The sequence below is a fragment of the Oryx dammah genome, unplaced genomic scaffold, assembly GCF_014754425.2.
Source record: "Oryx dammah isolate SB20612 unplaced genomic scaffold, SCBI_Odam_1.1 HiC_scaffold_9, whole genome shotgun sequence".
In the NCBI taxonomy this organism is placed as follows: Eukaryota; Metazoa; Chordata; class Mammalia; order Artiodactyla; family Bovidae; genus Oryx; species Oryx dammah.
Window position 1 is genome coordinate 57,494,946 of NW_024070193.1, and position 23,359 is coordinate 57,518,304.

The following is a 23,359-nucleotide window of genomic DNA, read 5'->3' on the forward strand; positions in this document are numbered from 1 at the left end:
CTGTGTCCCTGCTCCGTAGGGCTCCTTGAGATGCAGCTAAATCGTTCGCAGCGTTTAGTTGCCGTTTTCTGAACAATCAGATCCAAAGATACTTTAACTTCTATAACACAGTTTGATGATTTACACTCCCAGATTCAGAGGACTCATGAATTCCTTTTGTGCTTTTTACTGTTCCACTTATATCATTAAATGATACAAGAAATGGTAAAATGAAGTTTTATTCTCTCAGTTTATACTGGCCACTTCTGCTAATAGAATGGGTGCCTGTGCGAGTCATTTTTATTTGTTCTAGGCCTCAAATTGAAATGCATTGCAAATAGTGTGTTATAGAATTATCTTAAATGTATTAAGTTCACTTTTAAATACCTTTTATAGGTTCTTTTTGTCATCTATAACCTAAGTTACTAAAACTTGAAAGTATATAAGGACTTTATATAAAATCCTTTCCCTATCATTTTATTATGGAAAGAGGACATTTATGCTGATCATTTAAACAGTAACCTGTTAAATTTGAGTACTTTTTTGTAATAATACCAAAAGTGAAATACCAACAAACTTCCATTTTCTGATGGAATTCACTGAGCTATACCTTGAACAAACAGTAATCTGATAAATGTTACTATTTTTTGAGTACAGATTTCAGGTTAGTGTCTTCAGAAATATATTTTGTACGACTGAAAGGTCTTAGGTGAAAGTAGGTGTATTTTTAAAAGAAAATTAAAGCATTAATGACTTTAAATAATTAGAAATGATTTAGAAATACCTGGCAGATTTGGAGTTACTTTATTAACATTGAATATAAGATCTATGGTTACAGATGTATTCTGTAAAAGCTGAAGCATATGTAGAGTAGTAAAGTACTGAGAATAAATAGAAGGTAATGATTACAACTTTTAAACTGTTTTTTAAACAATGACAGGATCCGTCTCTGGAAGACAATCTGAACTGCAGAGATCCGCAGAGACTGAGCGTTTCAAGGTACGACCGTTCTTCTGCATTCAGAAGAGACACCTTCTTGTTCTGTTGGCCACCGTGTTAGGTGCTTCTGTTATGATTTAACCTTAAAACAGGTTGACGCTGTTTGAGTGCTGCATGAAATCTCTGATCACTGTGTATTTATAAAAATATTTAACTCTTCCTTAACAATGGGCTTGAACTTGAGCAGTAGAAAGATGCATATTATTATGATGCCTTAGATAAAATTTTTGAACATTCAGTACTGTTTTAGATAGAATATTAGGGAGCTAGCTGTGTAGAAGTATTCTGTAATAAATTCTGAGATTTACGTGAAGACTATGCATTTCCATATTTGGCAGTATCACTTTGTTTTAGGGCCAGACTTGGACAGCCTCAGCCTTTAATGTGACATGAATTTTAAGAGCGCCATCTTCTTGGGCTAAGACTAAAAGTAGCTGCCAGGGTGTATGTATGGTACTTTAGCCCTTTGTTTCTTAAGTACATGTATCATTTTAGTTTCAGTAACATAAGTGCATTGTTTTATCTGATGATTTTTTTGTGCTGTGTTAGCATCCCCTCTCTTCATGGACACTTCCACCCAGTGAAACACACACATTTGACTTCATTGTTGGATAGTTTGGCTTCCAAAATTTACTGAATGATCTCATACCTATTCCTCCTATCAAACACCCAGTGGAGAGAAACGCTCAGTTGGGAAAACAGCTGAATGAAAGCCCATGTGGCCCCTCTCCAGATGCAGGGCCACCCCTCTGCAGGTGTGGGGGACGGCAGTGCTGGAGGCCTCGTAGGCTGGAAGCTGCTCAGCCCTGCCATGCCTCCACTTGATGCCTTCCACCTCTGTCTACACTCACAGCCAGGAAGCGTTTCCTTTCTAAAACATGCGCCTAGTACACTGTCCTTGTGAATTATTTTTCAAAGATGTCCTCTGTGTCAAACTTACCATTTTTCCTGTCAACCTAGGTTTCCCCTTATTAATTTATTGCATTTGTCATTTTTATAAGCTTTCCTAAGCCACTTTTTGGAAAGACGCATGTTAGAATCAGAGTAGGTCAAATAAAGGGGCTTATGTAAATACTTTCTTAGAAGCACATGGTATAGAACAGGCTTCTGTATCCGTTCATGGGCAATGTTACATAATCGGGGTCACTTTTTTGAGAATTAACGGGAAAAGCTGCCCCCCACCCACCAAAAAGATGTGTGTTTGAAGGCACCGTAGCACTGACAAGACAGAAGGCTCTGTGCAGGCTTTGGACGAGGGAGGCAGCCGCAGGAGGTGAGTCTGACGTCTGAGGCCATAGAACTGTATAATTGTGGCTTCAAAATACTGTTTTGAGTTTTCTAAAGCTCAGTAGTAATTCAGGGGATATCAACTGAGAGAAACAGATTTTAGAATTAAGTTCAGTCTGTTTTTTTCTGTGTTAAAGAACTGTATGATTAAAGTGAGTCCTAATGGCTCCCCATGCCCAAGCATGTTTGTGTTTTTTTTGCAAACCCATAGCAGTGTGGATTGTGGAACTGACCACTTTTCCGTCTTCTGGTTAAGCAGCTAGAAAATTAATAACCAGATTTGTGACTTACCTTTGGTAAACTAATATCATGCATAAAATTTTATATAGTCTCATTCTTAACTGCGTCTTATCTTGTTTTTTCCTTCAAGATTTATCATTTATACCTATGTCCAGTTATAGTCCTGTTTTATTAATCTTTGCAAGTTATGTCATCCACTTTTGAATGGAATAATTCAGATGATAAATTAAGTCTACTATTTTAGGAGAGAGAAGTACATGGCATGTTTCCATAAAACCATTAGCTACCAGTTTAGGTATTTTTAAGGATTATTTTCCAATTATGTGGAAGACACTTTTTTGGAACACCTCTTTTTTTTTGCATTTCCTCATCATGTTGCAGGGTGAACGAGGTGATACAGTATTATTCCTGAGTGAATCTTTGAATTACTGGAGGCCTTTTTATGGTCCTCGTTGTATATGTGTCATTCAACAATAATTGCCCTACCTGTCAGAAGCTTGGCCACTGCCCTGCCAGTGTGCTGGCTAGGGTTACCTGTAGGTTATTGCCCTCAATTCTGAAGCCAGATCTAGATATGGGGTCACTTCAAATGCACATTCTTGGTTTCCAAAATAGGAAATATGTTGGTGTTTTTCACACTGTACTGTGTTGCCTTAATGATCATGAAATTTTATGAGTTAAGCATTTTAAAAATAGGGAATAAAACAGAATAGAACATACCAGAGTGTGGGTTGCAGGGTAAAATGATTGCCTGTTACGCCTTACAACTAATATTTGAAAGAAGCTTGTTTGAGGAAATCACAGTCGTCAAAACATACTTTCCTAAGTCCTGAGTTCTTGGCTGAGACTGTCCCGTACTTTCATTTTAATTCCTCTGGGGAATCTGATAGTTCAGTAAATTTTCAAAAGCTAAAGAAAAATAGGACGAAGTAAAAAGATTTTTCTTGTAGAAGGCACATTCATTTCAGTATTGAAGAGTTGAATGGACAGTGTCAGTTAAGAAAATTGAGCTTTTACCGTTTTTACCATGTAAGCTGGACGTCCACCCCCCGCCTTAAGATGTGGGTAAGGCAAGCTTCATTATGGTGTGGAATTACATACCTTCTTGGTGTGGGACCAAGAAGGTTGTGTCAGCAGTCAGTGTGATGAAGCTGAAGCTGAGGATGGTGTGAAGATGTGAGCCTAAAATGGTGGCAGTCAGTCACGGGACTGGGTCACTAGAGGCCCTTTGCACAGCAGCTTGTTGGAGTCGGGAAGCTCTCCCGCCCCCGCCCCGCCCAGCAAGCCCATCCAGCGAGCCCGAGGCCGCCAGGCTGGGGTGCGGCTGGTGAGCTGCCTGTCTAGCCTCCTGTCGCTTCTGCTTTGTTGTTTACAGCTGTCGTTTGGGATACTTGGGTGTTGCATCTCATTGTTAAGGTCGTTTTTATGAGTTCTTTATAGACAACTCTACCATTAAGATTTTGCAACACACTTTGAAGACTTTAATATTAACTGTAAAGCGTAAAGTAACTGCCATTACTTTGCCATCCACAAGAGGGAGAGCTTACACTTCGTAATAATTAGATTTTTATATCTGTAGTTTTCAATTCAGGTGACATTCAAGGCAAAAGAAAAAGATTAATAGATGTATGTTAAATTGGTGACCTAGTTTCTAGTTTAACCTAATTTATAAGCAGTCACTAAATTGAATTGGAAAATGTGTATTAGAGCTGCCCCAACACCTCTGTTATTTCTGTTTCTCTTACTTTATTCAAGTAGCGGTGTTGAATGGTGAGATATCAGATACTCCAGTATCCACACATTGTCTTGAGTACTTATTTGCTTTTCTCCAAGTCAGGTACTGATTTACCATCGCACGTCAATAACAAATGCTGTTTGTAAGCTGTATGATTCATGTCATGAAGCATGTATTAGCACATGTACAGTGTTTACACACACTTAGCTGCTGTGTAACTTGAGTAACTCTTTTGGGGAAGCACAGTGATGCCCAGAATTGCAGCCAGGAACCCACGACTCTTCACACTTAAGACAGTGCCTGTGTGAGACACGCAGAGTGGCACACAGCTCAGATGCTGACTGCTGAAGCAGAGGCGGTTCACTAATCTTTGATTCTCTCACACCTGTCAAAAACCTGCAAAAATAGACTACTGGTTATCAAACGATGTTTACAACAGAATAAAACAAGTAAGTAGATTATTCTCAAAAGCAATGTAAAGTTTATTCTCCTGCTTCTATTGAAAGAATTTTAGTCTGAATGGAATGGGAATATTTTGACCAAAAAGGTATGTAGCCTTACATAATTAAAATAACTTTTTTATTATATCTGTTGTTTTCATAGTTAGGATATTAGATTTAGATATCAAGAGTGTTATCAAAAAAAAAAAGAGTTATCCTTGAAGTTTGCTCAGAGGTTTTTGTTTATAGCTAGACAAAAATTGAACCTGAAGTGACATGTTTGTTTAATTTGATTTTATTACTAAAATTACACTAATATCTTTAAGAGGCAGTAGGGCTTGTTTGAACAATATGAGATCAGTTGTTCTTAGAGTTAACGTTTTATGTATTCTCGTGCAGCAAAGCAAGAATATGCGTTGAGGATTTCAATTTATTTAGTTGGCAACTAAGAAGCTAAAAAAAAAAAAAAAGACTATCCAAATAAGAATGCATAGAGGAAGATAAAACTCAATAAATTTAGGTTTAAAATAGCTGATTTATGACCTCCCAGGGAACTGAAGAAGATGTTCTCAGTGACAGGAATGGGGCTCTGTGCAGTCCAAGTCGTCTCTGCGACCCTCTGCAGCCCCTCGTCTCTGGCCTGTCACGTCACGTTGGTGTAGAGCCAGCCGGCTGAGACAGCCCAGTCAGACAGGAGAGAAGGGGACGCGTGAGACCCAGATGGTACTTTCATGTGGGCTTGGGTATACACTCAGCAGTTGGTAACAGCATTCACAACATCAAAACAGCAATTAAAAGATAAAAATATTAATAAAATCCATACATGAATGAACATCGCTGAATTCTTGATCAGACTTGCAAGTGAAGAACATAGCCCTTACTATTAAATATATTAACACCACTGCACCTTGTAGGCTGTCATAAAATCTGAATACTGAGAACTATTAAATTTGTTTAAAATACTTTTTATATTACCATTCTGTTTAACACAGTTCAGTTCATTGATAAAATTTAGGTCATTATTATTGTGAATAAGATTTTTTTCATTTGTTATATAATGCTCTAATTAAATATTTCAACTAATATTTAATGGGGAAGTTTTATTTTGTTATTTCAAAATGAATTTGAGCAGAAATGCAGGTAAGTTCATTTATATGTTGAAGATTTTCCCTTCTGTCCATATAGAATAACAACCATTAAAAAATAAAACCCTGTATTTCAGTGACAATATGCAAAGTACATACTGGGAACTGAAGAGAGAAATGTCTAACTTGCATCTGGTGACTCAAGTACAAGCCGAACTACTGAGAAAGCTGAAAAGCCCAACTGCAATCAAGAAAGGCAAGTCAGTGTTTGCCGGAAACCACTGACTCCAGCCAAACTACCCGAAGAGCAGCTCTTGACCGTATCTTATCGAAATCTTATCAAATGAGTTTGATAAGCCCAAGTATATGTAGTGTGTTCACAGCCTCCCATTCTCTGCTCTGTCTTCAACCTCATACCGGTCAGCTTCACACATAAAGGTGTTGCTGGTGTGTTTCTTCAGTACTGTATTCTTTCCCCCTTGTGGCTTTTTTCTCAGCCAAGTGTTGCTTATGTGTTCAAGGCTGAGGTGTTAAGTTTGCTCTAGTTGACCTTTTACCACAACTACTTCATATATTAAAAAAAAAAAGACAGCAAGACACCAAAAGCTATTTTCATTCCAGTGCTTCAAAATATGCCAAAGACCTAGCTCTTTACATTGTTTTCAAAAAGATAGCTCTAATTGCTTATTTGGTTATTTCCATTTTTGTAAACTTAATTTTTCTTTCCATAAAGGATAATTTCGAATGGAGACTAGATGCTTTTCATTTAGCCCTTCTAACCAAACAAAAGTTTTCATTGCTTTTTCATATTTAACTGCTTAGCTGACTAAACCTTTCAGTTTTGTGTTAACTAGTAGTGGGTGCTTTGCCAAAGCTACTGTTTATACCTCAGAGAAAAATAAGTGCATTTGTACCTTTCATTACGTAATAGTTGTAGTTGTTAATGTAAATTTGAATGTCCTAAACTTTCAAGGCATGAGAGTAACTATATTTTTTAAAAAATCATTAATTTAAAACTATTATTTGCACATCAGATTGTTCTAAAGAGGGCAGAAGAGAATTATTTTATGACTCGTTCTCTGGAATGTTTACTGTGGGGTAGGGGACAGGATGGGACAGGGAAGAAGCTCAGAATTCCTTTCCTTTTCTAAGGTTGGTTACTTACAGATCAGCAGAGTAACAAGGTGCTTTGGCAGGCCCCAACTTAATTTATGATTCATTCTGTGTTGATTTTCCAGCGGCCAGGGTTACACAGGAGACAACTTTAAGTTGATGGTAGAAATAGCACTTCTCTTGAGAGAAACTCATAGAGTAATTTTTCAGTGAGTTTTCCTGTAACTCTTCTAAGTAGAACTTCCAAAAAGTAATAAAGGAGAAGTGCTGTCCTCTTGTTTGGAAATGGCTCACTGTCGGGTCCCTTCTGAGCTGGACTGTGACGTTTCTAGCGCGGTTCCAAGAACAGTGCCAGGCCCGGGGCCACCACTCTCCTCCACAGAGCTCAGGTTCTGCAGAGCGGACGAGATGAGCTGCAGTCACCTTTTCTCTAGAGCCACATGTCACCACAGTCCAGAAGCTGAGCACTGCCACCTCCCGTGAGAAAGGGCAGTAGCGAGCTTACCGTATCATGTGGTTCAGTTTCTTTCTTCTTTAAAACTGGAGTCAGGCATTGATTGCACATGGTGTCCCTCTTGGGCTCAGGGTGAGCTTCATCTCCGCTTCCCGGGCAGGTGAAGGTAAAGGGAGCAGGCGTTCGCTGGCTCTGTGCCGTCTGTGGTCTGTATTCTAAGCCATGACATGTTACTAAATACATTTTTTTTTTGCTTTTTTTTAAACGTGAACTATATTGAGACCATAGCAGAATTTAACATTTACAAGAAAAAAGATGATTTTATAGCTTTTAAACTATTTTATTCATAAAAGCCTTTTAACATATATAAACTTCATTTGTCTCAACAATTCACAATATAATCATTCCTGGGAAAATTTACTTTTGGACCACCTTCTAGCTTTTTAAAATAGTAATTTCTTCAACTTCACTGTGATACAGGCAGGGCAAGATTACAGTGTCCATTTTTGCAGATGAGAGATCAGCTATCTACCAAGAGGTAAATTAGAACTGAGAGCATCTGTCATCCCTCAAGTCCCGGGGCCACGGTGATTGCACTGACTCGGCAGTGTCCATTCCCAGTTCTAGAGTCAACCAGCTTAACCAGACGTATACTATTTCATGGTCGTAACTGCCAGACAGCTGATGCTTAGCCTGCGTTTTCTTTGCAGCTTGCGCCCCAGCAGGATGCATGGAGGACCTGGGTAAAGACAGCACAAAACTGCACTTGTCGAATTTTGCTGCAACTCACAGAAGACATGCCCCCCTCTCACCAAATGGCAGAACTCTCTGCCATACCACGCCTTCCCCCTTACCGGGAGACGCAAAGGTTTTATCGGAGAAGGCAGCCCTCCAGTCGTGGACAGATCACGAGCGATCCATTCCTCACGATGGCACACACTTTCAGGAACACAACTCTTACAGCAGAAATTCCCTGGAAGATAATTCCTGGGTATTCCCAAGCCCTCCTAAATCAAGTGAGACGACATTTGGGGAAATGAAAAGTAAACCTTTGCCTTTACCCAACTTGCCACCACTGCATTACTTGGATCAACATAATCAAAACTGCCATTATAAACATTAATTCTGAAGAGATTCATGGTGTTCTCCTCAGTGGTTTTCTGGGAAAATCATTAGCAAAGCAGATTTTGATTAAACTTTTGGAGTTTTCAGTATTTACATTTGCACATAATGTACCATATTATGTAGTTGATTTTTCAGTATGGAAGAACACCCTCCAGCTCTGTATTCTGGCTAAGAATCAAATATGTGTTAGTACTTAATAAATTAATAAACTTATGGTATTTCAAAATCACAGTTCTACCTTTGATGATCATTGTAAATTTCTGCCTTTCACATTGAGAATGGAACTGAAAGTTTGCAGACATGGTTTTACAAAGCGTATGAAATGCCTAACATAAGAATAAAAAAGGAAACCATTATATCAGAGAAGGGTCATATTAAGCTGCATAAGGGAACAGATGGAAATGTGAATAGATTACATTCCCGCTGACCTTTTAATGTGTACAGATAAGAATATTATTACAGTGGAACAGTAGTATTTGGTTTATCTATATGTGCTATAGTGTCTCAAAGTTTAAGATTAAAATCATTTTTTAATCACAATGTTGATAAAATTTGAAGCTGCCATCTGGATTTTAAGACTTGAAATTACCTCATTGCAGCCAACTCTGTCCTGGTATTAATACATCCCTCAAGTCTTAACTGAAAAAAAATGATGAAATAGTTAAAAAACTGTATGTTGTATGAATTAAACTTACAGTACATTATCCAGGTAGAAGTGGGAACAGCATCATACCGGCTTCCGTCTAATCTTCAGCATATAGTGAAAACTCCACTGGGTATGTAACTGTAAAGCTGTTTGCTTCAAAGGGTCTACACCCGCCATGAACGTACAGCAGCTTATTCATCGGTTAGACTTTATTTTGAAGTGTTAGTGATTTGCTTATTGAGAACATGGTTTTTAATTTACGAGGAATTTTGATTCTAGAAACCCAGTTCTGTGCTGCGTTGATGTCACGGTGGCGCTCCCCAGGTGGTGAGAGCAGGGGCAGGGGCGACGGAGGGTGAGATGGTAGGATACGACAACGTCACCCACCCAGTGGGCGTGAGTCTGAGCAAACTCCGGAGACAGTGAAGGACAGGGAAGACGGGCGTGGCTGCAGCCCACAGGGTCATGAAGAGCGGGACGTGGCTTAGCAACTGAACCACCACCACCGCCCAGGCGGCTCGGTAGCCAAGAATCCACCTGCCCACGCAGACAGGACCCACAGGAGACGTGGGCACGATCCCTAATGGTAACGATGACTTCATCTGGAAATTCCTCTGTATATTTCAGGGTGATAATATTAAGAATATTAGTAATAACTCTCAGTTCCTACATCTTTTGCCTCAGATTAAGCATTTGATGTCAGAAGGCTTTTATCCTTTTTGACAGTTTCAAACACCTTGGACTCAAAAAGAATATTTCAGATCTCTTATACACTAACTGAATAGCATCCGTATATAAGCAGTGTTCCCCATTCGCCAGATATTTCTGTTATCCTCCTCACTTATTCAGGCTTGTCTGTGATTAACAGAGTTGGTGTCAGATGCTGGAATTTATTCTGACCAATGAACAAGATGAACACAGCTGACTCAGGGGAGTAGGATCTCCTGCCAAGTAATAGAACAAAACCCAATATGCATAAAACTAATAGGAGGCTCCAGGCTTCAGCTGAGGGAAGCAACTACCTGTGTAATAACAAAGCAGCAGAAACTCTTCTGGCTGCGTAAGCTGCACATTGTATCTAATCTCTCAGGGTAGCTTACTGGTTTGCCTGTTTCAAAAGCAAGATTGGGAATGTTCCTTAAAATGAGTCATATGACAGAATGGCTTGATTAATGGTTTGAACAATGCCAAGACATTGTTTACTTAAATTATTTTTGTTTGAAGTAGATGTGAAATACTGTCCTTGCCTAAATATTTCAGGGTCAGGTGCTACTTATTAGTTGTTAACAAGACATCTTGTTAAATCAACTTTCGAAGAGACAGTGCTTTTGCATCTGAACAGTAAGGTAGCTGTCAGACAGGTATACTAGAAAGTCCATGGTTGATGTTCCTGACACTTTAAAGTGCTAAACAAATGATGTAAAACTGTAGGGGAAATTAACCCCCCAACATGTCCCCAGTCATAATTTTTTAAATGCACCCTTTATGATCACTCTTGTTAATGGTGAGATTCAAAGAGAAATGAGAGAATGGCCCATCTGTAGCTTATTTGAAAGGGAAAATTTTGTTGACTTACGTCCCACTAGCTGGAACTTATTCCACAGCAGTGGTCCCCAATATTTTTGGCACCAGGGACTGGTTTCATAGAAGCCAGTTACTCCGTGAACAGGGTTGGGGGATGGTTAGGATGCCTCAAGTGCCTCACATTTATCGTGCATTCTCTTTCCTTTCTTTGTACTATTACATCAGCTCCACCTCAGATCATCAGGCATTAGGTCCCAGAGCTTGGGGACCCCCTACTCCAAAAGACTCACTTGAAAATGTCTTTAATCTCCAGGTTTTTTTTTTTTTTTTTTTCTTTCCATTTTTAAAGTCTTTGTTACAACATCGTTTGTTGTATGTCTGGGTTTTTTCGGCCTCAAAGCATATTGGATCCCAGCTCCTGCACTGGAAGGCAAAGTCTTAACCTTTGCACCACCAAGGAAGTCCGTAGTCTCCAGTTTGTATAAGGATAACCCAGTTCAGCACTTCCATAACTCAAGACTGAAAAGAACATTGATAACCAAAAAAGCCTCTTTATCCCCTCATTACCTAACACAGAAGTTACATCTTCTCTAAAAGGAAACTGAAGTTCTGCTAGAAAGGAACCTAATTTGTAAGCAGAGCAGGGATGTGACTCCCTGAAAACCAGAGGGGCAGAGGGGGAAGAGGTCAGACCTCAACCACCGACGGGCCGAGTCCTAGGGAACAGAGCAACTTTCTCAGCCAGAAGCACCCTCGAGCAGACAGCTCACACAGGGTGGAAGACCGGCGGCCAGCATCTGCCCAGGAGAGCCAGGGTCAGGGGGCATTGCGTGACGGGGCCGAGGTAGGGAGCATGCGCAGGGCGCCAGTGGCCGGGAACGCGTTTCCTGCAGGGACGTGTTTACAATCTAAGCCAGTCTGTCCAGTAGCAGTAAGGATGCAACCTCCGCACAGATGAACTGTCCACATAAAAATGAAGCTGGCCCCTACAGAATAGCCGCAGGTTGTATGTAGTTTTTCAATGTATCTTTCCCCTTCTTCATGTAAGTCATCCGACTGCTCAACAGAAAAAGGCCCCCAGCAGCGCATGGGCTTGCTTACCCCAACACTGCTGTCTGCCGCCCTGGTCTCCCACCTTTTCATCCGTACACAAGTGGTGCGATACTACACATGTGGTTGAGTTCCTCTCTTTCTGAGGTCCCCAAAATACTTCAGAGATTCCTGCTCCTTACGTGATAAAGGTGCTGGTGCCGGGCACCTAAGAGTTTCCAGTTTCTAGAGGGACCATGTAGAAAAAGAAAATGTCTCAATTCTACTTAACAAAAGTGTCATTTACCAAGCTGCTGTAAATCGTAATTAGCTTGCGGGGAAAAGTTTCCTTGTATCTGGAATATACAGATTACAAACCAGATATTTTAGCCAAAAACCTAAAAGATTATAATCTTGTTCATTCTGTTTCATGGGACTGGGGCCTAAGGTAAATCTTAGGAATTTCTCTTTGTGATTTTAATAAGAACTATGTAAGTACATATAAAATAAATATATATACATATATGTAAATACACATAAAGTACCTGGAAACTAGTTGCAGTGGCTATGGTGAAGAGTTAAACAGCTTGTATAAAAAAAAAGAGCAACTTTTAATATAAAAGCTAAGCCTGCAACCAAATTACTGCACTGGGACATAAAATTTTTACTCTTATTACTATGTTACAAAATGGTCATTCATCCTTATAAAGAAGACTTTTAAAAACATTAAAATATTTTCAGTGGCAGAATTAACAGGTCAGGTCACGGAGTGTTAATACATTTTAGGAAATTTCCTATTAAAGATGTATGCAGGGACTTCCCTGCTGGTCACTGGTTAGAACCCTCCCTGCCTGTGACAGGGGTACTAAGATCCCACACGACACAGGGCAGCTAAGCCTGAAGGCTGCAGCTGCTGAGCCCAGGCACCACAACTAGAGAGCGTGCCCCACAATGAGAGCCCACACACTGCAGCACACTGCAGTTGAGACCTGATGCAGCCAAGCAAAAAAAAAAGATGGAAGTGGAACTAACTGATGTATAAGCACTTATCTGTTTCCAAATAAGCCTTCTACCAAGTTGCTGAAGTGCATCTACCTCGTCCTAGACGCCGTCCTGCATATTCTACTTAGCTGCAACACACAGTTAATCCTCACATCCACAGTCTTTGTAACCATGGAGACTACTTGCATCCACAGCTGCTTAGTTACTAATAAAATGGTCAAGCCGGGCTCATGACCGCCCTACTACGCTGCCCAGTCACGAACTCCTCCGGAGACTGTCCACTCCTCCCCTTTAGTTACTTCTGGCTCCACAATCAGCCTATACATTGACAAGTAATATTCATGTGGAAACCTAAAATTCAGTGTCACTGTTAGAGATCCATAGTTGTGAGACCATCTATTTAAAATCCATTACGACCAGGCAAACCATGTCCCAGGCCCCTGCTTGCTCTTATCAGTCAATAACTTTGAGGTTAAAAAAAATCTTTATTTCAGATAAGGTTATTTCCATAATTAAGGATAAAGGAAACACACTTCCCTGAGTCCATTATTTCAGGTGACTGATTTCCACGAACACTGGCGTTCCTAAGCATCATCTTGGATATCTGCCTACATACTTGTGGGAAGCTTCTGTAGCCTTTTCTTGGTAGGAATTCCAGTTCTTCTGAATTCCTCCCTTTCCTTCAGGTATTCCATTTTGCATTCTTCATAAAAGGCTGGATCTTTATAGCTGCGAGAAGGAAAACAAAATTCCTTTAAAGCAAATCACTTTGCAAGCACGTAAGATAAGCCTGCTTTAATAATAAATTCAGACATCCAGTTCATCAAGCACAATCTTTACAAGCAGGTTTTTTAGTCATAGTCATAAATTCATTGTAATGATGAGGCTACCAAATGAAAGGAAAAAAAAAAAAACTACCGGTTCTTTCTTGAATAGCAATGTCCCAGGAGAGGACAGTGGGGAGCAGGGCCCCTGTGCTCAGGGGCCCGTGTGCGCAGACGTCACAATGACATGCACAGCACGCCGTGTGATCCAGGGCACCAGGGAGAGACAGGGTGAAGAGGAGAACGGGGAGCTGCCGGGGAGACGTGTGAGCTGCATTCTGAAGGACCAACAGAAATCCCCACAGAAGGCCCACGAGGAAGAACCCACAGAGGAGGGAAGCTGAGATGTGTGGAGAAGCCCAATCTGCCCTGCCGGGCACTGTTAGCAGCAGCTGGGAGATCAGCTCGGGGCCTCGGATGAATCTCACAATGTGGAGTGTGTGTGGCCTATGGAGCACACACAGGCCAAGGTGGGCCAGGCGCCAGCAAAGTTACAGGCTGAATGCCCAATAAATAAACTGCTCCAGTAATCCAGACAGGAAATGACAAGGCCCAGTGATCTAAAGGAGTCAACTTTCTGGTGAAAAGGACGCAGTGGAGCTGGGAGAGACTGGGGAAATGCAATCGGTAAGATCCTGGATCCCAGACAATCAGAACTGCCAAAGACACGAGGCAGGAGTCAGAGGAGCTGAGTTCAGTATGGGGCCTGCAAGAGGAAGCAGAGAAATGCCGTGACCCACAGGAAGCACTGAGTTCCACGGGCGCACACTGAGCTTTCTCAGACTGAAGATGGAGAAGAGACCCTGGGGAAGTAGCTTTCAGGAAGAGGTTATGAAGGAAAAGGTGGAGAAGAAGGAGGCAGAGACACTGGGGAGACAGGATGAAAGGGGGTCTAGTAACAGAGAAAGAACGTAAAAGACAGATGCCGGAACCTTTAGAAGCAGTTCCAGGGGGTGAGGGCAGAAGCCAGACATGGTCACTGAGGGACGAGCGAGATGAGATAGAGAGAATGGAAGAATACGACCATCGATGCTTCCCGTGTCACCGGGCAGAGACGCCAGAAGGTAGTGCTTCCACCCACAAAGTGTCCACAGCAGGCAGAGCCAAGGAGCCGCTTGTGCAAAGACGAAAACACAGTGTTTCTTCAAGTATGCTGAGACTCGCCGTGCTAGTGCTGAGTCGTTTTAACCGTATCCGACTCTTCGTGACCCTATGGGCCAGAGCCTTCCAGGCTCCTCTGTCCAAGGGATTCTCCAGGCAAGAACACTGGCATGGGTTGCCATTTCCTCCTCCGGGGGATCTTTCCCACCCAGGGATCAAACCCGCATCTCACTGGCAGGTTGAGATGGCCTGCACTGGCAGACGCCACCTGGTGGAGCCTTGCCAAGCAGAATTCTCCCTCAGCAGCTCTCCTTCCCTTCCCACGTTCCCGTCCCTCCTCTGGCTTCCCCTCTGCTCCTCTCTCTTCCAAGCAGCAGCAGGCTCCCCAAACCCCCAGCCCCCCAGATGGTCTAGGACCTCTCTTCCCCTTCTCAAGGGTGAGAGACGGCGGGATATTCCAATGATTAATATTCACAGAGCAAAAGCTGAAAATAACACAGACGAACTTTTAACAAAAGCCAACATCTCCTGAGTACCTGGCATCAATACATGCCCAGCACTGGAGTGACGTGTTTCCACGTGAGGAATAATCTCCTGCTGGAGCGCAAGGACCCTGCCCAGGGCATGGGAGAGCTAAACCCTGGGGGGCCCGGGAGACCAGCCTGCTGCCCTCCCCACAGTCCTGCTCCCAGCTTCAGGGCCACCCTGTCCCAACTAAGAGTAACAGGCACAACAGAGCCTGAAACTGAGGTGTCAAAAGCCATGGATCAGATGCACGGGGAAGCTAACACACTCAGCCACACAGACGTGCAAGAGGCTCACGTTCACCAGTGTCTCCTGGGGGCTCTAGCGACCAGAAGTCTTATTTCTCCACAGTTAAATGCTCAGTGCAGGTCTGGGCTCATACAAAAGAGCAGCTATTAGAATTGTTTTTATTTATCATCAACTTGAGAAAAGGCATGGACTTGGACTATGTCTCCTTATCTATAAATGCAGATAATCAGTATTCTAAAAGAGTGAGCAAGTCCATGTGTACAGTATTCGTTATCAAAAAAGAAAACAATTTAAGATTCAGATAATCCCCACTTTCTCTTTCGGTAACCATCTAAGAAGTTTCTGACATAGGTGCTCGCGGGCCAGGGGAGCTCTAGGGACCAGAAGTACAGAAGGGTACAGAAGGCGCTGATCTGATCTGACCTCACAGCTGTCTCATCTCACAGACAGCTCCCTACTCAGGAAAGCGCTGCATCCGCCACACCTCCTGCCAGTAACGTGGGTGATGATGAAATCTGGGCAGGTGAGCAGAAGGCACCTGCACTCAAAGAACTCCACACATTTTTACTTTAAGGCTCAACAAACTACAATGAAGGATCAGTGAACACGTTTAAGAACTGTTTTTTAGAGTAATTTAACTTCAGGAATCTAAATATACCTTTGTTTCCTTTGTTTATTACAACTTTCCTAGAAGTTGAATATATTCATCCAAAAGATCCTAAGGCTGGTAAAATTACCTTTTCATTAAAAGATAAACGTAACCATAATATATTCGATAGATTAAGCTGTTCATGAAAAGGCATTTATTAAATCCTATAAAAAATCATGTATTTTTATGGCTGACCTAATATTTTAATCAGATAAAATGCTGACACACACACATAACTTGAAAAGACCCTTCATAAATATCTTGTACCACTTGTCTTAGAAGCATCTTTGCCAAATTAAAATTTTAGACTCAGCCAGCAATAGGATGAATCTGGTGGGGGAGAAGTACAGAATGTATGACACACAGCGAGTTAAATAACACACTCTCACCTCCAACACATTATACACACATACACGCAGGAACAGAAACACCAAGGTAACTACTTACTAAGAGGTTAGACAGTCTTTCAGTGCAGAATTTTCTTTCCGGCATTTTACTACCATAAGAACTCCAGAATCCTTGCAACACTTAGTGAAATCTGAAATAAAAAATTTGGAAGAGAAAAAATGATCTGTAATTACATCTCTGTAAGTTTAAACAGCTCTAAAATCTTCATTCGTTTAACATCTATGGCCTAGATTGTGCTTGGCAGACACACAGTACATGTTCCACAAAAGACGGGAACGTGAATCGAAGGTGGTGGATTGAAAGGAGGGAGGGGACCCCTGAGGTCAAGAAGGAGTTCACTCCACAGTGACACACGGAATGCAGAGACGAAGCAGGGTTTCTAACCTGCTTCATTTTGCTGCTTCGCATCCATGTCTCTGCGTCATACCATGGTAATTCTCGCAGCATTTCAAACTCGTTCAGTATTATAATTGTTATGGTGACCTGTGATCAGGGATCTTTGATGTTACTACTGTAACTGCAGACACAGAGAAAACAGCAGGCGAGCTAGAATTAGACGTGGAGCCTGAAGATGGGATGGACTGCTTCGTCTCCTGATCACACTTGACCAGGGAAGTCGCTTCTTAAGAATGAACAATGACTGTGGTATCCTGAAATGGAGGAATGTCCTGGTGAAGATGCTATAAACCTTGCTGAAATGACAATAGAGCGTTTAGAATATTACAGAAACTTAGTTGATAAAGCAGCAGCAGCAGGGTTTGAGAGGACTGACTCCAGTTTTGAAAATTCTCCACCAAATCAAATGCTACCAACTGGCACACTGTAGGCAGAAGAGAAATTGTTCCTAAAAGGAGGAGTCCTATGCAGCAAACTTTATTATTGCTCTCTTATTCTAAGAAATCCACCTCAACCTTCAGCAACCCCACCCTGATCAGTCAGCAGCGACCAATATCAAGGTAAGACCCTCTTCCTGCAAAAAGATTACGACTCGCTCAAGGATCAGGGCTCAGAGGAGCGTTAGCATTTTTCAGCAATAAAGTATCCTTACTGAAGGCATGTACAGTGTTTGTTTAAGACATAATGCTATTACACACTTCGTAGACTACAATGCAGTGTGGATATAACTTTTATATGCGCTAGGAAGCCAAAGATGGCATGTGACTTGCTCTACTGTGATACTGAGTGTTTTGCATTGGTCTGGAACCAAACCACAGCATCTCCAAGGTCTGTCTACAGAGAGGAAGCATGGATGAACAACAAGGCCCCGCTGTACAGCACAGGGAACTATAGTCAATGTCCTGTGATAAACCCTCATGGAAGAGAGTATTTTAAAAAGAACACACACATATATGTGTGTGTGCGTGCTCAGTCACTTCAGTCATGTATGACTCTTTGTAACCCCATGGACTGTAGCCTGCCAGGCTCCTCTGTGCATGGGATTCTCTAGGCAATAATACTGGAGTGGGTCGCCACGCCCTCCTCCAGGGGATCTTCCTGACCCAGGGATCAAACCCGCGTCTCCTGTGTCTCTTGCATTGCAGGCAGGTTCTTTGCCACTGAGCCACCAGGGAAACCCATAAACATACATATATACACACACACAAACACACATATATATACACCCATAAACTTATATAAAACGGAGTCACTCTGCTGTACAGCAGAAATTAACACAACATTGTAAATCAACTATACTCCCAAATTTTTTAAAATAAAAGAGTATATTCCAGAAGAGATAAGTAGGGAGAGTGAAGGGGGGTGTATCAGCCATGGCCCACCCTGGGGTCCAGTTTCTGTGACTACTGATGGCGTCCTTCAACCCCGTTTCCTTCAGAGAAACTGCCATGGTCCTTTACTTTGATCCCAGGGCTCCCAGCCCATTCCTGAGTCACCTCTGAGGTGACCCAGAATCCAAATGGCTTTCTATCACATTTCCATTCTGGTAGTTTGCCCCTCAAATCACACTGGCCCCCTCGGGGTCCTGCCTTCTCAGGAGCCCCAACCCAGAGAACCCTGGTGCAGGATTCCAGTCACAGTGGCCCGCTGCTCCACCTGGCCTGCGCTGGGGTGGACCAGCTTGCTCCTCAGCCCCTCCTTGGGACGGGTGTGGGGCGCCCCTGCTCTAGCAGCCACTCTCCCCAGCTGTCTCAGACCTTCCCCTCCCGGGTGGTCTCTAGGCCCAGCCTCGGCCTCCTCCCATCTGTAACCAGCCATGTCCATGGCAGACTTTAAAATACGACACCACCCTCACCAAGAAGCTTGTATCATCATCTAGCATAAAATTATCAGGATTCTCTTCTTACCCTTCCAGCTACTAAGGAATATGATTTATAATCATCTTAAAACAAGCAGGTAACCTCAGGAGTCCCCATGAAGACACATAACGTGTAACAAAAGTGGCTTTAAACCACAAGCAAACTGAAAACGACTGACATTTGTAAATGCACAAGAAATTCGAGGGGCTGTGCTGGACCGAGAGGCCTCGGGCACGGACGTCTGTCTGTCTGCAGCATCAGCGCAGTCTGCAGGGTGCGGGCGGGGGAAACCAGGCCTGCTGGTACGGGAGGGGCCTGACTCCAGACGGAGGGCACGTCTGGTCACAGCCACGGGGCAGGGATGCTTCAGTGCGGGTCACTGGCTCCGTGAACTAGCTGTTCACCAGTCTCAGGATGCCACCGTTTGCTCTGAGTCCTAAACTGAATCAGGCATCTTTTACACTCAACACACACTCTTGTGGTCCCTGTGCCGATGAGCTGCGCTTGTGGCCAAATCAGAGCAAAGGGGACTTCCTGTGTCCTCTGCGACGCAAAAAGGCAAAGCAGGGGCTTCCCTGGTGACTCAGTGGAAAAGAAACTGCCTGCCAGCGCAGGAGACACGACTCTGATGCTTGAGCCGGGAGGATCTCACACGCCGCGGAGCAATTAAGCCTTGTGCAACACAACTGCTGCAAGCCTGCGCTCTAGAGCCTGCGGGCCACCGCTACTGAAGCCCGGGCGCCCCAGAGCCCGAGCTCTGCAACAAGAGAGGACACGCAGTGAGGCGCTCACACCGCAGGCAGAGCGGAGCCCCCGCTCACCAGAGCCAGAGACAAGCCTGCACGCAGCGAAGGCCCTGCACAGCCAAAAAGAAACAAGTCAAACTACTGTTTTCTCAAAAAAGGGAAAAAACATTTCTTTTTTTTAAAAAAAGGCAAAGCAAATGCAGGATCAGTTCATTCTCGTCAGAGGTCCTGAAGGGAGGCAGCAGGCCCACTGAAACGTCCACTAGCCTGCACTCTGGAAGTCATTAGCATCCTAACACGTTAACTGCTCTCCACACAGCCTGATGGCAAGACTTGCCTTTCCAGAGGCAAGGGTTACGGTCCTAAGCAAGAATGAAAGCATGAGCTACCCTCAAAGGGAGCGTGGACACAATGTTGATCCAGAGGTGACGAATGGCGGTGACGGGCCGGGGGCTGGCTCCTCGCAGCCCCACTGTCATTCAGAGGCCTGGACCAGCTCACTCGGAAGATGGCATCCACAGAAAGCTCGTGAGCATCAGGGACCTCCCCTCGCAAATGTGTGCGAGCTGACCAAACCCCAGTCCCTTTCCAGAAAACACGAATGCAAGGGCTCCTACCAACAGTACATTTTCTGAATTTAACACTCAGTACTCTGACACTCGACAAGTTCACAAGCGAATGCTCAGGCACTGACTTATGTTAAGATCTGTTTTCCCTAACGTGACTGAAAATGTCCTCAAGTAGGGAAGTGGCTCCAGACAGCACGTGTGTGTTCTGATGGCCATAAAGGCACGGTCTCGCATTTTCTCACTTGTCCAGATCTCTTCAGGAGTAACTGTGACTGGCCCGAAGCCTCAAGCTGTTTGTAAGGTTTCTGTCACTTGTTTAGCAACAAGATTTTAATGAGGATCCTTCTTTCAAACCACATTAGCAAACATTCATATAATGGTGATGTCGCCAGCTGATTTCTACAATGGTATTCTGAAACAAGCCCAATTTAAATCACTTCTGTCTCTCAATATTAAGTGTTAAAAAGTCTGTACACCTGTAAATAAATATTCACCTTTAACCACTACAAAAATGAACTGTCATTTACTTACATATACCTTAATGTAATGCAAATAAATATCAGTACAGAGTGAGAGTAGAAAGATGATTAAAAGTTATCCCAAACTTTAAAGAAGTTTGGGCTTAAAGACAGCATTCAAGACTTTTTTTCTTTAAAATATCAAGAACATGAAATTCTTTCTTTGTAAACCCTCCTTTCTCTGAAAGAAACCACTGAATATCATATAAAATAAACTATGGGTAAACATATTCTGTGAGCATGATAAAATTTTCACCAAGTGAAGCGAGGGAAAACAGAGATAAAGTCTTCTCCCAACTGTAGTCTAAGATAATGGGCAAAATAATCATACTGTATTTAAGTACAAGAATACATAATTTCCAGTTTATATAAGAAAAAACTTAGGGAAACTCCATATAAAAGCAGTAAGAGAAAGAAATGGTTTGGAATTCATTGCTTTTCACTCATTTAATTTATGAACTTTGGAATATATCTTAATATTTAAACAACTGCCATAATTAGGTTTCCTGATTAAGCCGAAGATGAGCAACAAAGTGTGCATGGGAGCAGGAAGACTGACCTTCCACACTTCATCAGTTTCAAGCAACATACAATTTTACAGACACAGTCATCCAGGTAGGACTATAGCATTCAATGCGAGATAACAATTTAAAAACATACCAGATTAAAAGAAGTAATTCCAATGTTTCATATTTCTGACTAGAACCACTCCTTTTATAATTCCAACAATTTATGTTTTCTAAACCTGGAAAGTCCCATGGACGGAGGAGCCTGGTAGGCTGCAGTCCATGGGGTCGCTAAGAGTCAGACACGACTGAGCGACTTCACTTTCACTTTTCACTTTCATGCATTGGAGAAGGAAATGGCAACCCACTCCAGTGTTCTTGCCTGGAGAATCCCAGGGACGGGGGAGCCTGGTGGGTTGCTGTCTATGGGGTTGCACAGGGTCGGACACGACTGAGGCGACTTAGCAGCAGCAGCAGCAAACAATCCTGAGCTTATGAATTTTTACACAACTATCTTTAGAAATAGCACTTATTTCTAACTTTCTAGTACTTTTATTTCCTCAATCAGTGAAGTACTTAATAAAGTACCTATTTTGTTTCCAGCATTATAAAAAGCAGAGCTCTATTTAGGTACCAATGTAATTTAGAATTTTTAACACGTAAGTTCTGTGTAATATTTCTGTGACTAAACCACCACCTTGATGGTCTCACTTTTAAATCTGGAACTTCAATTTAATCGAAAAGAAAGACATTTAGGAGGTCTTGCTAACTGTACTTGACGAAACTGTACTTGACGAAATGTAGCAAGCAGATTTTTAAATCACCATCAATTCAAAACATTTCATCAACTGCACAACAGGAAATCTTAAGCATAAAACTGCTTCCTTATAGAAAACTAAATAAAAATAAAAACAGAAATGTACTTGAAACGATGGATAAATGATCTGCCAGCAAACCTTCTGACAACAACAAAATTTCAGAGACAATTTTTCAAGAGAGCCATAAAATTAATCACTCAGTGGAAAAGATAACACGCAGAAGCCACCTCATCTTTCACGAGCATCCGTCACTGAAACAGTGACTTCTTAACTGCACTCACGCCTTCAAAACATTTCCATTTCCAAAGGCGAGTCGAAAACAGTGCAGACGGGGAAATCACCAAAGCATGCCATCACGCCAACGTTTAGGAGAGGACCCAGCTGCGAACACGTCATGGACCTGCTCCTTTCCTAGCTTTTACTTTATGTTGGCGTATAGCTGACGAGTAGCGCTGTGTTAGCCTCAGGTGCGCAGCAGCCAGTCATCCGGATACGCATACCCGCTCTCCTCCAGATTCTGATGCCGGGGGCCAGCGTGAGGAACTCCGCCCATGGCAAAGGTCATGAGGAAGGAGGCTTGGCACATGCAAAGGCGTGATCAAGCCTCAGGAAACCCCCTGTTTCCGAGCATCTACCCCCAGAGTCTATCTACTTTACTGTTTCATGCTGTCGCCTACACCTCTGACTTTATGGGGGGCTGTTCCCCACCGTTTCTCTCGGAGAAGGAGTGAACGTGCAGCTCCAAGGCAATAAAAATTCCTGGGCGTGACAAGAGTGTCCAACTTACGGACTCCTCTGAAGGTTATCTAGCCTGCCTGTACAGGTCCGTCCGGCCACATGTGATTGTTTACAGCCTCCCAATCTGAGAGGCACGAGACTTAATAAAGGCAAATTCTTTGGGGAAATTGTCAATATAGTGGGTTGGTTAGGAATTATATTGGTGAAGGGTTTTTCATTTGTTGTGTCAATAATTGCTGCTAATTCCCTGCTCTGGGTGGGACAAGGATGTCTCAGGTCAAACCTCTCTGCTGACAGACTAGCTTGGGTGACAGGATTATCCATACTCCTGCCACTACAACATGATTGTTTACTACCTCTCAACCATAAACAGCACAGAGAGTTTTGGAGTATTTTGAGAATCTTAATTAGCATAGGGCTTTTCTCATTGTTGAGTTAATGATTGCTGCCAGGCTTCCATATCCTTAGGCACCTGGGAATATATTAATCAATGTATTTGGAATATAGAAAAGGAAATAGAGTAGTTTTTGATGTTAGCAATACTAGACTTTTTGAGTTAATGAATTTTCTCTATTGTAATAGATCACTGTACTTTGTTATAAATCACTGTGTCCTTGCTATGTAAAAATGTAACTTTATCACTACCTTAAGACTAAATAGATCTTAAGGGGAACACTGGTGAAAGGATTTTCATTTGTTGGGCTGATGTTTGCTGCTAAATCTCCATATTCCCTGCCCTTATAATGACTATAACTAGCATATAGGAGAAATAAGTATTAACCTTTAAGCATATAG

The 23,359-nt window shown here is 42.4% G+C and overlaps 2 protein-coding genes across 8 annotated transcripts in view; one reads left to right on the forward strand and one right to left on the reverse strand.

The window, feature by feature from the left end:
- AZI2 (5-azacytidine induced 2) overlaps positions 1–8,688 on the forward strand; it is a 33,483-nt gene extending 24,795 nt beyond the window's left edge. Inside the window, exons 6-9 of one of the 6 annotated variants that reach the window (XR_005722057.1) lie at positions 920–978; positions 4,482–4,689; positions 5,903–6,021; positions 8,043–8,688. Coding sequence is in view for 2 of the 6 variants with exons in the window: in XM_040246343.1 (XP_040102277.1) it covers positions 920–978; positions 5,903–6,021; positions 8,043–8,455 (591 nt within the window). In the remaining 4 variants the exon portion in view is untranslated. Of the gene's footprint in view, positions 1–919; positions 979–4,481; positions 6,026–8,042 lie in introns of all 6 variants that reach the window. The other 5 variants (XR_005722059.1, XR_005722056.1, XR_005722058.1 and 2 more) reach the window with 5 other exon arrangements.
- A 4,435-nt stretch (positions 8,689–13,123) lies between these two features.
- CMC1 (C-X9-C motif containing 1) overlaps positions 13,124–23,359 on the reverse strand; it is an 81,525-nt gene continuing 71,289 nt past the window's right edge. For both annotated transcript variants that reach the window (XM_040246346.1, XM_040246345.1), the window contains exons 3-4: positions 16,454–16,544; positions 13,124–13,387 (exon numbers count right to left, since the gene is read on the reverse strand). In XM_040246346.1, coding sequence (XP_040102280.1) covers positions 13,267–13,387; positions 16,454–16,544 — 212 coding nt within the window. In that variant the 3' untranslated portion in view covers positions 13,124–13,266. The remainder of the gene's footprint in view (positions 13,388–16,453; positions 16,545–23,359) is intronic.